This window comes from Lithobates pipiens, unplaced genomic scaffold, assembly GCF_037356315.1.
Source record: "Lithobates pipiens isolate NorthernLeopardFrog02 unplaced genomic scaffold, aLitPip1_a1.2 Scaffold_18, whole genome shotgun sequence".
NCBI lineage: Eukaryota > Metazoa > Chordata > Amphibia > Anura > Ranidae > Lithobates > Lithobates pipiens.
In genome coordinates, this window is record NW_027507758.1 from 169,574,736 (window position 1) to 169,589,867 (window position 15,132).

At 44.0% G+C, this 15,132-nt stretch overlaps 1 protein-coding gene and 1 pseudogene across 3 annotated transcripts in view; both read left to right on the forward strand.

Annotated features, from left to right (window-relative positions):
- Nucleotides 1-15,132, forward strand: part of PLEKHG1 (pleckstrin homology and RhoGEF domain containing G1) — a 336,066-nt gene that overhangs the window by 315,725 nt on the left and 5,209 nt on the right. For all 3 annotated transcript variants that reach the window (XM_077486366.1, XM_077486368.1, XM_077486367.1), the window contains 7 exons: nt 1,754-1,787; nt 2,808-2,903; nt 6,564-6,602; nt 6,687-6,709; nt 7,575-7,772; nt 7,936-8,052; nt 12,036-13,671. In XM_077486366.1, coding sequence (XP_077342492.1) covers nt 1,754-1,787; nt 2,808-2,903; nt 6,564-6,602; nt 6,687-6,709; nt 7,575-7,772; nt 7,936-8,052; nt 12,036-13,671 — 2,143 coding nt within the window. The remainder of the gene's footprint in view (nt 1-1,753; nt 1,788-2,807; nt 2,904-6,563; nt 6,603-6,686; nt 6,710-7,574; nt 7,773-7,935; nt 8,053-12,035; nt 13,672-15,132) is intronic.
- LOC143990613 (U2 spliceosomal RNA) lies at nt 131-238 on the forward strand (annotated as a pseudogene).

A 15,132-nucleotide genomic window follows, 5' to 3' on the forward strand; every position in this document is an offset into this window, starting at 1 on the left:
AAGTGGTCCCTATGTGTATTTTGTACTCCATAATAGTCTTTTGGGTGGAGCTTCCTATACTGACCAGTACCCCCTAGAACACAGGTCTCAAACCGGCGGCCCTCCAGCTGTTGAGGAACTAAAAGTCCCATGAGGTTCTTGGCCTTTTGGCTAAGATCAAGTGTAGTATCTGTTCTTATCAGTTGCCAAAGGAGGCGCTGTTCCATCCCTAATAGAGAGGGTTTGGTCAGCACTCTCAGATGGTGTAATTAGCATCCAGAAAGGACAGTTTCTGTAGGGGTCACATCGTGCCGCCCGACAGTAAACTGGGGGCCGATGCATGGTCGAGTCTGAGCCATCTGGAAGGGTGCTCCTGGTGAGGATGGGTGCTGCTATTGGTCTGATCCAGAGGGTCGAGTACCTGGCCCTCTGACCTGGATTGGGGTATGGGGTAGTTCTAGCCCTGGGCAGTCTTTTGGGGGGGAATACCGGCTCCTCTCTATGCTGTGGGGGAGGAGCGGTTAGTACTTTCCGAATGTAATTAGGTAGGAGTGATGAGAGCGACGGTGGAGCCTTATGGCAAACGGCTCTCACCAAGCTTCCTGATCTTCATGCCTTCCTGCCTGGGGTGGGGGCTGCTGTGGTCCAGACCGTGGGTCAGGGCGGTCTTGAAAGCCTTTGGAGTATGTGCCCCTGGAGTGGCAGTCCCAGGGGTGCCTTAAGATCACTGTGAGTGAGGGTCACGTTGATTTTGGGCACCACGGACACGGCACCAATAGCACGCTTTTTTTTGGCTGGGACCAGAGGAATTTTTGATTCCTGGCCGAAGGGCCTGGTCATTGTGTTGCACAATGGCCACCTTTTCACTCGTCCCTTCCCTATCCCTTCCCCACTTTATTTTTGTGTGTGTTTTGTCACGTCTTGTTTTGTCACTTTCACAGTTTGCTGTGATGATTAGGGTCACAGGTCCCAGGGCCTATCCTGAAAGTCTGAGGAGGGGGTGGACATGGCCTTCTGGCTTAGTTCGCTCCCTCTCTCTTAGGGTTGGGGTCTCCCTTTGGGGGATCCTCACCTAGTATTTGGGTGGGTCTGTTTCGGCAGACCTTCCAAAGAACGGGGTCTGCCTGGTTTCGGCCAGAAAGACCAAGTTTTAAGTGTCCTTGTCCCTGTCAGGAGCCTAACGCCCCGGGGGATTCAGGACAAGGCCCTCTGATTTTCGAGGGCTTGTGTACCTGTCTGCACTTTTTTGTGTCACTCTTTGTGTGTGCGCATTTTTTATGCAGCGGGTGAAGTTTTTGAGTGTGTTTTGCACGCCACAGGCTTTCAAAAAAAAAAAAAAAAGTCCCATGAGGCATTGCAAGGCTGTCTGTTACAATCATGATTCCCACAGGCAGAGGCACGGTAGTTCCACAGCAGCTGGCGGGCCGCCAGTTAGACACCCCTGCCCTAGAAGTTCTAGTCAGCCATTGGTGTGGTCCTGCTTTTTGGTTCCAGCAAAGGCTGTATACCTTTTTTAAAATTCAGTGGATGTCCTTTTTACTTTTGGGGATTAGTAATTAACATTGTTTATATACAGTATGTAGGTTTACCATTTTTTTCTTTCATTCATAGAAAACGATAAGCACAAATTGAAAATGTAAAAAAAGTGAAGAATTTTTTTTTTAAAAACGCGTTTAATATTTATGTATGACTGTAAGTTACTATACTGGTGTGCTTAGTATTTAAGTAAAATTGACAGATATCCTAAACTCAACATGAATCATTTCATTTGTAGGCAAAGCAAGCTATTCTGGAAATGGATGCAATACGTAAGTTTACCTGGGTGCTCTTATGTGCTATTAGCATTTTTGATTTGTGAAATTCTTTTTTACTTTGTTTTTGCTAAGGCCTCATGCACATGGCCCTCTTGTGTTTATGACCTGGAAAATATAAATGCAGTTTATAGTTCCCGGATCCATTTCTCTTGCATTTAGATGTGCTTTAAAAAAAAAAAAAATTATATATATATATATATATATATATATATATATATATATATATATATATATATATATGTGTGTATGTATATATTTTCACATTTACAAGAGTTAAACTGTGGAAAGCCAGGCTAAGCAGCTCCCAGGATGCACAAACCTCTGACTGAATGCCTATATATAAATTCAGCCATAGCAACGAATTAGATGCTTCCAGATGCCTTTTAGAAATAAGCTTCCAACACATCTGGATGCATGTATTATGTCCATGCACACTACTTTAAGCTATTGGCCTTTTTTGAGCTTCAGCATCTAGGAACAGAAAAAAAAAATGTTTTTGTCGAGTTTCTTGGAGCGTTTTTCCAGCAGAAACGCTACTAATAGCGTTTTGAGCTTTTTTATTTATTTATTTTTTAGGAGCTGCTCAAATGCCAATAAAACACTAGCGCTCTTAAACCCTCTACTGACAAGCTTTTTTTTCCAGTATTTTTTTTTGTTTTTTTAGCTTATAAAAAAGTGCATGGAGACTTAATGCACTTTCTTATTTGTTTAAAGTGAAAATTTCCTTTTAATTTAGAAGCCACTTACTGTGTAACATAATAAAGTTCGACTCTATTGGCATCTTTTTAATAAGCATGTTAGACTTGATTTTACCTTCAAAGTCATTTTGGGCATTATAAAATATACTGTAGGTGGATGTACCAATTTGTCAGTAATGATAGGTTTTCTGTCTTTCTGTCCTTCCACACATCCATTCAAGCACATTCGATTTTGCTCTGCTTTGTTTCTCAGTTTTCATTGTTCATGTATTCACATGGCATATCATTAATAAAAAAAAAAAATTGTGCCATTTAGATCACCCTGGCTTCTCCTATGGTGGAGAAGGGGAGAAGAAATCCACTACAAATTTGAAAGAAGACTTCATTTCAAGTAGAGTCAGAAGAAAGTCCGGTAAGAAACAAATATTTAGTTTTATAATTTTATAGAACTGCGTATTCAGATGCTGAGACACGCAGTTTATATAATCTTGATCAAGTGTATACACTAGTCACTGTGATGGCCATTGAATCCAATGCTTTGGCAGCTTATGAAGACTACTAGGGATGAGCTTGGTGTTCGTCTCGAACATCGGCTGTTCGCACGTTCGGTGAATACCGAACGTTATGGGCCGTTCGCGCCAAATTTGCATGGCGCTCACGGCCCACAATGCACTGCGCCATCGCAGTGCTTTGCTGGCTCATGATTGGCTAAGCATGCACTGTGACCCCCGCATGCTTGGCCAGCAGCGAGGAGAGCCATGATTAATTATAGCTCAGGCTGTGTAGTACATGACCCACACTATATAAGGCCACCAGCGCGGCGGCCTTGTGTAGTGTTCCGGTGTCTGCAGGAGTTAGTGGATGTTGTGTGTGTGCCTTCACCGCACAATACATCTGTATCTACCCTTCATTGCTGTTCTGAGTGTTCTCTAATTGAGCCATCTGCAGGAGTTGGTGGGCGACTGGGTGTTGTCTGTGTGCCTGCACTGCAGAATACACCTGTATCTACCCATTGTTGCTCTTCTCTAATTGAGTCATCTGCAGGAGTTAGTTGGTGTTGTGTGCCTCCAGCACAGTATACACCTATATCTACCCTTTATTGCTGGTGTTCTATAATAAAGGCATCTCCAGGAGTTAGTGGGTGTTGTGTAGGATGCCCTCCGGGGGCCAGCTTAGGGGCAGCACACCGACTGAATCACACCGTAGAGCTCCGCTTGTGCAGGGTGCTGACTCTGCCCGTTATTCTAAAAGTTCTTTGACGAGTGCATCAGATCACACCGCTGCTATTTGCAACATATGTCTCAAGCGTATCTCGCATGGCCAAAACATGAGCCGCTTTGGCACCACATGCTTGACCAGACATATGTTGACCTGCCATGCAGCTCGTTGGCAAGCTTACCTCAAAGACCCACACCAAAGAACAAAGCGAACCTCTCCTTGCTCCTCATCAGCTGGGATCTCCAACCCCTCTAGACCTTCAGTCCTCTCTGAAACCTGTGCTGAGTGGAATGAAGGTGTAGAATTAGGTGTGTCACAGCCAAGTGCTTGCGGGCACTCTGCTAGCAGTACACCCACGTCCCATTGTAGCAGGCAAATTTCCCTGCCCCAGCTGCTGGACCGCCGAAAGAAGTTCACTCCCAGCCATCCACATGCCCAGCGGTTGAATGCTAGCTTGGCTAAATTGCTAGCACTTCAACTGCTACCTTTTCAGTTGGTAGACTTGGCACCCTTCCATGAGTTTGTGCAATGTGCGGTTCCTCAGTGGCAGGTCCCCAAATGCCACTTTTTCTCACGGAAGGCGATTCCGGCTCTATACCGGCATGTGGAAGGCAATGTCCTTGCCTCACTGGACAGGAGGCCTTGCAGAAAGGTCTGTGCAACGCGTTCCCAGAGACTGGGAAGTTACAAACTCCGGGTCCTGGACAACATGTTGCTGAGGCATCGGTCAGAAGGTGGAGAAGGTGGCCTTCTGACCGATGCGTTCAGACAATTTTTTAGTCCGCAGCCCCAAGGTATGATCGGTTCCAGTAACCACCGCCAGAGTCTGATTTACATGGTGCAGGAATACTTAGGGGCAAGGTCAGACTTGGACACCTTTCCCACCGAAAATCCTCTGGCTTACTGGGTCTTGAGGATGGATCACTGGCTAGAGCTTGCACAGTATACAATTGAGCTACTGGCCTGTCCTGCATCCAGCATTCTTTCGGAACGCACCTTCAGTGCTGCTGGTGGCTTTGTAACCGATCACAGGGTGCACCTGTCCACCGACTCGGTTGATCGACTGACCTTCATAAAGATGAATCAGTCATCACCAGCTACCAAGCACCTGAAGCTGATGTAACTGAATAATTTTTTTTTAAATATCACATTCCTTCAAGACTGCCTATGCTGATGCTGAGTGACTGTCCTGTTATATTGACTGTCTATCCTGTTCCTCCTCTGCTGATATCTTGGAAGAACATTTTTGGTTCTGGGTGATGCCACCAGCCTAATTTTTCAGCCCCTGTTTAACAGGGCGTGTAATTAAAATTTTTGATGCAATGCTTTGCAGCAGGGTTCATTCCTGCACTCCAACTAGAGTATCTGGGAGAGGTTGCAGTGTTGTGGCACCAGCAAGCAGTGCCTAAGGCCCAATTTTTCAGCCCCTGCATGTAATTACAATTCTTGATATAATATTTCACAGCAGGGCCCGTTCCTGCGCCCACTGAGAGTAACTGTGAGGACTTAGTGTTGTGGCACCAGTACCCCTACCACAACCACCAAAGGCCCTATTTTTCTACCACTGTTCAACAATGGCATGTAATTAAAATTCTTGATATAATTGTTCACAGCAGAGCTCTCCAGCGCCTACCAAGAGTCACTTTGAGGGCTTACAGTGTTGTGGCAACACCAACACCTTAGGCGCAAATTTCTGCAGAGCATATAGGGTAGGCCCCTACTTTCAAACATCCAACTTATAAAACGTCTCCTACTTGCAAATGGAAGGAGACAACAGAAAGTGAGATGAAAAAAGACGGACGGCCAAAAAAAAAAATTATACAGGGGCGATGACCCTTCCCTATGTTTTCCAAAAAGCTTAAAAATAGATTTTTTGACTGGAGCTACACTTTAAAAATGTACCAGTTCAAAATTACAGATTCTACTTAACACAACAAACCTACACAGTCCCTGTCTTGTTTGCATCACATGTATACTCCTGTTCTGAGTATATAGGGCCTGGGGGCCCCATGCCTTTCCTTTTTTTAATCTGGGTACGGGGTTCCCCTTAATATCCGTACAAGACCCAAAGGGGCTGGTAATGGGCAGAGGGGGCTACCTATGCCATTTTTTTCAATGATTTTCGTCCATATTGCCAGAACCAGATATTACATTAAAACCGCAAGCAGTTTTAAATGACTTTTTTTCCGTTAAATGTCATTTTGTGCAGGGACTGTTCTAAACACGGGAAACGTGCCACTTCACAGGCATACTATAGACATCCCCCAGGCACGATATTTAATGGAATATTTCACGTTTTTTTCACTTTAATCGTCATTAAAAATCAGTGCTCCCGAAAAAACGGTGATTTTGAAAAACATTTTAGGCATTGACCCATGTCCCCTGGGACAGGAGCCAGGTCCCCAAACCCTTTTTAGGACAATATCTTGCATATTAGCCATTAAAATTAGCACTTTTTATTTCGAACGTTCGAGTTCCATAGACTTCAATGGAGTGCTAAAGTTCGCACGAATTTTAGGTCCGTTCGAAAGTTCTGGTGCGAACCGAACCGGGGGGGGTCTTCGGCTCATCCCTAAAGACTACCAGATTCGCTCCTCATAATTCCGAAGCTGCTTTGTCAACTGCCTAAGTATTTCACTGCAGTATCTTTATGCCTTAGACAAGTTTTATACATTGACCTTCCTGATGATGAACTGTTATAACTGTAAGCTTTAAATCATAAAGAGCTATTTATAGTAAAATGAGAAAGTTATTTATATGACTGAACATATGTGTGTCGAAATCACACATAGGTTTTATATTATAAATAATAAGCACCATAGAGCATATTTTGAATAGTATTTATTTTTTTCAGAACCATCCTCAAGCTTGCATAAAGTAATGAATCAAAATGGTAAGCTAATAAAATAATAATAAAAAAAAGAAGCTTTTTCTAATGCATTTTATTGTAGTCTCACTTTTTTGCTTTGTTTTTCAGATATGAGCCCTAAAGTTCAGAAGGTAAGGTTACAGTAGTTGTAAGCAATGGTTAGACAAATGTATATTCTGATCTCATGTCTCGTCTTCCTTTACTATGTGGCCTTAAGAGTTGGTGGTGTGTGTGTGTGTGTCTTGCAATGAACATGGCATAATACATATGGTATATGGCCACTATCATTGTTGATTTATTTTAGAAAAGGCAAATTTGTTTTCATTGGGATTTAACATAGTGAGTCATTGACCCAGGTATATAGGCCAAGGCACTGGTGGCATTAACACCATAGTGGCCCACATGGCTGCTATGCAGCCCACACCAAGGAGGTGGGTGGCAGGGTGGCAAGATATGGAGCTAATAGGTCCCTCTGCCCTTAAAGTGTGCCCCATTCAGCCTTTACAAACTCACAATTGATGGCAATGACAGCTCAACTGATCGCTGCTGTCACTTGTAAGCAAACAGCCAGCAGATGAAGTCTATTATTACTCTCTTTTGCGGCACTGACTGAGACATCATGCAGTGCAGAGCATGGTAGAGGAAGCGAGTAATAGAAGATTTCTTCTGCGGACTGTGTTTTTACAGTTGAAAGTATTGGTCACTTGAATTGTCACTGCAATCACTCACGAATCCATGGTGCTGAAGGTCTTAATGAATTTGGAATCATTCATGTTTATATGCCTGAGCAGTAGGTGAATGTTATTTCTATTAAGCAAGGAAATTAACTCTGCTAGTACAATCTGTATGCTGTTGGTTCAAAATTCTGCACAAGGCTCATTCCATTTACCATGCTATACATTCAATATTCTGCACTTTTTCATTCCGTATGTCATGCTGTAAGTTTCCTACCTTACATGCCATCTCATTCTGTTCTGTATTTTGTTTATTTTATAGCGCATCAGTGTGCAGGGCAGTCTACAGTGTCAGGCTGCCAAACAGGGGTCAAGGGAGCTGCTTCTGAAATCTGGCCTGCGAAAAGGTGCCAGTGTGGGTGACAGCCAAGAGTTCTTCCACCAAAACTATAACAGTGAAAACCCATGTCTAAGGCCAACAGGACAGACTGATGCTGATGATGAAGAGGAAACTGAACAGGTATGTTGTATATTCAACATAAATATCACCTGTAGATGTCTTTGTGTTGTGCACAACACATTATTTTTGAATATAATGTATAATAGATCTTGTTTGTTTGTTCGTTTTGAATTTGAATGAATGTAGATGGCTTTTCTTTAACAAGTATTTTCTTGAATTCCAGAATATACAACACAGTTCTCAACAGAAGGCAAAAAGTGGAAGAAAACGATTAAACAGTCAGGCCTCCGAGAATGTTGAGAAGCGTAGAAGTATTAACCTCAGCCTATGTGACAGTCAGGTTAGCTTACATCCTTTCTGAAATGAAGAGCACAAAAAAAAATATGTCAAGATTATTGTCAAGTAACCGCTTGTACACTCATATTAGTGACTGCCTGAACCAGCAACTTGGTGGATCCAGCCAAATGTGCAATTTCGAGAGGCTCCTCTTGTATTACACATTTGGCTGGATACACCAAGTTGCTGTTTAAGGCACTTACCAATATGAGTTTACACGTTAATGTTTATTTGTATGGGGAAATGTGTTTTTAAAAAGAAATGTGGTGCTCAAAGATTGTTACAAAGACCTTACAGAGTAGCAGGAGTCCATGGCTTCTTTTGCAACAAGCATATTTTGACCTGTTGGCACCACAGGGTGAATAATATCTGGCGAGTTCTTATTCACAAGAGGCATATGGTGACACCTTTGGATTGGCACTGGGAAGTTCCTTTAAGCATGGGCACAGTGTAATAAGAGCACTAGGTGGGACTCAGTGGCGGAATTATCAGGGTCGCACCAGTCGCATTTGCGACTGGGCCCTTGAGTTTCGCCACTGTAGGGGGGCCCCCGCTGCCCCAGATATAGTACTGGTCATTTACGGGGAGTCTGCGTCTGCTCCGCCCACCCTCTCCGTCTGCTCCGCCCATTCTCTCCAGCTGCTCCACCCATCCTCTCCTCCTGCATTCACGGACCCATCCATCTTCTCTGTCTCCGCCTGCAGTGCACTCACGGCACAGTCCCCGACCCATCTTCTCTGGCTCCGCCTGCAGTGCACTCACGGACACAGTCCCCGCCCATCTTCTCCGTCTTCGCCTGCAGTGCACTCACGGGCACAGTCCCCGCCCATCTTCTCCGTCTTTGCCTGCAGTGCACTCACGGGCACAGTCCCCGCCCATCTTCTCCGGCTCCGCCTGCAGTGCACTCACAGGCACAGTCCCCGCCCATCTTCTCTGTCTTCGCCTGCAGTGCACTCACGGGCACAGTCCCCGCCCATCTTCTCAGACTCCGCCTGCACTCTAGCGTACTCACAGGAAGGAGGGGGAACCCAGTGATCTGGAAGTGAGTAGCACCATCTCTCAATATCAACACTGCCACTGATTCCCCACACACACCACCACCACTGCACTGATGCCCCCACACCACCACCACTGATACCCCCACACCACCACTACTGCCACTGATACCCCCCACACCACCACTACTGCCACTGATACCCCCCTCACCACCACTACTGCCACTGATACCCCCCACACCACCACTACTGCCACTGATACCCCCCACACCACCACTACTGCCACTGATACCCCCTCACCACCACCACTATTGCCACTGATACCCCCCACACCACCACTACTGCCACTGATACACCACCACCCCCACTACTGCCACTGATACCCCCCACACCACCACTACTGTCACTGATACCCCCACACTGCCACTGATAACCCCCTCACCACCACCACTGCCATTGATACTCCCCACACCACCGCCACTGATACTCCTCCACACCACCACTATTTCCACTGATACTCTTCCACACCATTACTACTGCCACTGAGACCCCCCTTCGCCACTGCCACTGATACCCCCCTTCGCCACTGCCACTGATACCCCCCTTCGCCACTGCCACTGATACCCCCCTTCGCCACTGCCACTGATACTCCCCACACCACCGCCACTGAAACTCCTCCACACCACCACTATTGCCACTGATACTCTTCCACACCACCACTACTGCCACTGATACACCCCCACACCACCACTACTGCCACTGATACACCCCCACACCACCACTACTGCCACTGATACACCCCCCACACCACCACTACTGCCACTGATACACCCCCCACACCACCACTACTGCCACTGATACTCCCCCACACCATCACTACTGCCACTGATACCCCCCTCACCACCACCACCGCTACTGCCACTGATACCCCCCACACCACCACCACTGCCACTGATACCCCCACACCACCACCACTGAAACCCCCACACCACTGCTGCCACTGATCCACCCCACCATGACCACTACTGCCACTGATACCATTCCCCTCCCCACCACTCATCTCATCCCACCCCCCAACTACCAGCCTTGCCATGGATACCGTCCTCCAATCACTGCTGCCACTCACTTCATCCAATGCCCCCCACCGCTGCCACTTATCCCATCCCCCTCCAACCATCACCCTTGCCACTAATCTCATTCCCCCCACCACCTCTGCCACTCATCCCATTCAATCCCCCCTACCACTGATCCCACCCCCAACCACAACCCTTGCCACTGATCCAATCCCCCCTCACAGCTGGCAATCATCTCACCCCCCACCACCACCACTGCCACTGATCCCATCCCCACCCAACCACCACTGCTGCCACTGATCCCACTGCCACTGATCCAATCTCTTCCTCACTGCTGCCACTCATACCATCCCACACCACCACCAATGCCACTGATCCCATCCCTCCCTGACCACCACTGATCCCATCCCCCACCGCTGCCACTCATCCCAGAGGCACAATTGCAATAGCGCACATGTTGCCCCTGAACCCCTGGATAGGGGGGCATTTAGAGGAAGAAATCCCCTTAATTTTTCTCCTGCAGCCACTAAAAGTCTGCTTCTCCTTCTCTCCCTCTGAGAATTCAGTGGCTGCAGGCATTCAGTGGCTGCAGGTGGAAAAATGGAGGGGGATTTGTTCCCCCTCCTATCCAGGTCCTGCTGCCCCCGGGATCAGTGGAAAGGACCCTGGCCGGAGGTCAGAGGGGCCCTCCATGATTTCTTGCACCGGGGCCCTGAAGGTTCTAGTTACGCCTCTGGTGGGACTATATGACATGGACTTTATTATGCTGAATCATTTTATTGTAAACTGAGAGGTGTTTGTTTTACCTTGCTTTGTTTGCTCCTAAGCACTTTTTACACCTTTTTTTATTTTTATTTTTTGTTTTGTTTTGTTTCCTATTGTTTTTTTTTATTGCTGTCTGTACCCCCATTAGGGAGATTCGTCCATTTTATTCTGTTTACTGTTATCAAAAGTGAAAGTAAAAGAAAATCACAAATTTTGGGTTGACATTGGAACAAGAATAGAGGGTCACTAATTCTGGTGACCAGCTCGCATTTCCTTACTTTGGAGGGATTTCCTCTCACTTCCCATTTTTGGCTCTGGGACAGGAATTGAAGTGAAATCTCCACAATGAGACACAAAGGGTGGAAACAAAATGACATTTGTTATAACCCTCCCTTACCCCTGCCCTGTTTTCAAGATCAGTTACAGTACGGCACAAAACCAAGCGTAGCACATTTGTGGGGATGTAAAATAAATGTTTGCAGACACAGAGAGAGCATAGTGATGTTATTATATGCATCCTATGTGCTTGCTCTCTGATTGGGCCCTACAGTAGAGTGAAGATTGACTAACACCTATAGTATTTGAATGTCGCTTAAAAACATCATAGTTTGGTTATATGGACAGTTTGATTTGAGTCCTCATGTAAAGCCGGTACCTGCAACTGGTAAAATGAACCACAAGGAGCCTCAAAGTGGTATCATTATGTTAAACAACTATTTTCTAGGTTATGTGATTTGTAATGGCGTATGTTCAAATGTGGGTACACTTGGTAAGGCATCCCTAAATTCAGAACCATTCCACACATGGCAGTTTGTGTTAGATGATTTCACAGCACACCCCCATCAGAATCTTCAGTAACTATTGGTTTTGATGGGCCCTGCTCCTGTGTCTGTGTTAATATCTTCTAAAAGCAATGGTAAACCTATTGAGATAGAGTAAGGTTGGTCCTAGCATTGAAGGTAAACCCTTTACAACTCCCATGTCTGAAGCAAAAAATATTTGTTTTTGGATAGGACAGGTAAAATGATGCATTGTAATAACTGAATTGGATAGATACAGGCACACAGCATAGACTCTATTTCTCTCCACTTTTATTTTTCATATGTTATAACATCAATTTTCATTCTTGTTGTATTTGTGTTTTCTGGTTTTAGAGTTCCAAAGACCAATCAGATGAAGAGACTTTGCAACTGAGTGCTGACCATCGGTATTCAACATCTCCTCTTCCCACAAACATAGAACAGGGTATTTCACAGACAAATTCTTTAATTATGAATATTCTTGGAGGAGCTGGTGCACTGCAGAACATCTGGACTGATCATCAGATTAGACAGGCCCTCTTTCCGCTTAGGCGATCACCTCAAGTCAATGATGAAAATGATGATGACTATCAGATGTTTATGATGAATGAATGCTCCAAATTGGAATCAAGGTCACAAGAGGAAAGAGGAGCATCCAGTAGACCATGTAGCTGGCACTTGGGCCTAATGCAAGAAGACGGTGCAAGCAATTCATACTGCAAAGTTGTCAGAAGAGCAAGTAGTGTAGGAGAGAATAAAACACATTTGCGTCACTCAAGAAGCAGACAAAATAACAGCAAATACCATTGTGCGGTTTTAAGAAATGTTGAGCCAAATTCTAAATTCTCTTCTCTTGGTTCATCCGAGGAGTTGACTATTGATGACATTGAACATGTTTATGACAACATCAGCTATGATGATCTCAAACAGATGGGAAGGAGAGATGACTCAGATTTTCTGATTAACCCAGTGAGTGATACTTTGCATCAAAGCAATGACAATATTAACCTTCGTTCATTAAAAGGACCTGAAAGGAGCAAGTCTGCTTCAGTGCCAAACAAAGAAAAAGTGATGCTTAAAAGAGGAACATCTCATTCAAGCTCCCAAGAGCTCAGAATAATAGAAGAAAACATCTATGACTCTATATGTATACAAAAGCAATCACTGGAACAAAAAAGGAAAAGTCAACAGTCCAAGAGGAATAGCTTTATAGGCTTAGATGGAGAATTTCAGTGTTTTGATGCCACAGATCATTTTGTGTCTGAAGATAGCCTACATTTTAGTGAGGATGAATCCTCAGACCATCGTGTGCCAGAAGGAGATGAGTATTTTACCCAATTTCAAACTTCTTCTTCAAAGTTGGATTCGGTTGCCCACAAAGCTGCAGCAGACAGGCTATCAGAAGAAGTAGATAAAATCTGGAATGATTTGGAAAACTACATAAAAAAGAACGAAGAAAAGAAAAGTGAACGCTTGTTGGCCTCCTTTCCTGTGAGCAAAGATGATGTGCGTGAAAAGAAACCTATACAAAACCGGTCTCGTTACAGCAAAGAATATTCTTTATCATCACTGTGCTTACTAGACAGTTCACCTTTACCGCAAGCAGTAGTAAGTAGGAGTCCCAGTGTCCATAAAGAAGACCTGAGTCCTCCAGCCTCTCCTAGTAATTCGGTATTTAGCTTAAAAAGGACTTCTCTGACTAGTGAGATGAGTTTTGTGGATTCACCCTACTTTTCATCTCAGAGCACTCTAACCTTCTCTGATAAAATGAGTGCTGCGAGTGCTGCTCAGGGATTAGATAGTGCTGAAAAATCAAAAAATAAGGTCTTTACAATGGCAAAAGAATACAGCCAGAAAATCAGAAAAGCCAATCATCTTTTAAAAATGAAAAGCCCAGAGCAGGAGCAACCATCTTGCAAATCACAAAAGCTAAAGGAAAAAGACCTTGCAGCTATAATGGAAGAAAAAAAACAAGGCGGTACAGCTATCGGTAAGCCTTCTTCTTTTTTTTTTTTTTTTTTCTTTTATATCAAACAATTACTTATCATTGGTGTATTGTGAATGGATAATGTAATGGTATGGCTAGCAAACACAACTAAGCATGGTCATGAAAGCAGAACTCCAGTTTCCCAAACCATAGAGATTGCATCATATCACCATGGGTCACCATATGACCTATAGCACTAGGCACCAGGTTTCCTGTGGTCCATAGACAGTTTTTCTGTTGTGTGATATTACCAAAAACAAATAGGATTAAAAGGTCTATGAATACATTGAGCTAGTGTTCTCAAATCTAGGGTACATACTTTGACCCATGTCAAAGGGTACCTCAGAGCTGATTAGTCTTCTCCCCCAGGTGCAAGGGTCATGAGGTGGTTACCTGTCCCAGGTTTGAATAAATAAGCATGTTTGCTGTTCGGGAGTCCCTTTTTATACTTACTTTCACAGCAATCTGGCTCTATAATTCACTGGAAGGTTATAAGCTCCAAGTGGGCACATAGAGTAAAGAAAGGGAAAAGATTAATAGGCTGAAAGGCAGATCAACAATAAAAGAGTAAAAAAAAAATGGTATTGAAGATAGGGGACAGTTGACATGGAAAATTGCTCATCTAAAACACAAAAACGTGTATAAACTTTGGCAAAAAATATTTTTGCCTTATTTATAGTCATGTAGATAGGGAGATTTAGATTTAATAAGGAAAGCAGGAGCAACAATTGCCCCAAAATTACAGGCTCTGTGAAGATTGTCATAAGTGATCAAGGACATCCATGTCATCCCCAGAAAAAAATTCTTCTGACCAAATTCCAGTCCACTTTAGAACTTAAGTTTTTAGTGATGCTGTTATTACCTGCTGCTACTGTAGGAAAATAATGAAGTGATTGTTAGATAGAGGACAGCCCCATCAAATGCTGTTGTTTTGTGTACTGCCTGAGCATATAAAAATATATAAAAAATATAAAATATAAAATGTTAACATATTAATATTAATGTTAATATATTAGGTGTACTATATTTCTGTGTAAAATAAAAACACATATGTTTTATCCCTTTACAAATGCTGTGAGTACTAAAAAATACCTGCTCATGATGGCTGCTTATGTTTTTTGTTTTTTTTGTTTTTTTTGTTTTAAATAGATAAAAATGTATTGAGGTATTTGCAATGTTGTACATGTATATGGCATATAGGATGCATCATGTATTGTAAAATCATATAGATATAAAATTGTAGATCTAACAAAAACACCTACAAGAAACACCATTAAGACATTGTATGGGTCACTCAAAACCTAACCAAAGGTTAACCCTGAGAGATTCTATAGGCAGGTATGGGTATGGTAGGGTATGCAACGATGGTTGGATACTAAACACCCATAAGGGGGGGGGAGGGGAAGTAGGGGATTGTGATTGTGAAGAGGGGGGTGGATAGCTTCAAGCCTCTGGAGGGGTAGG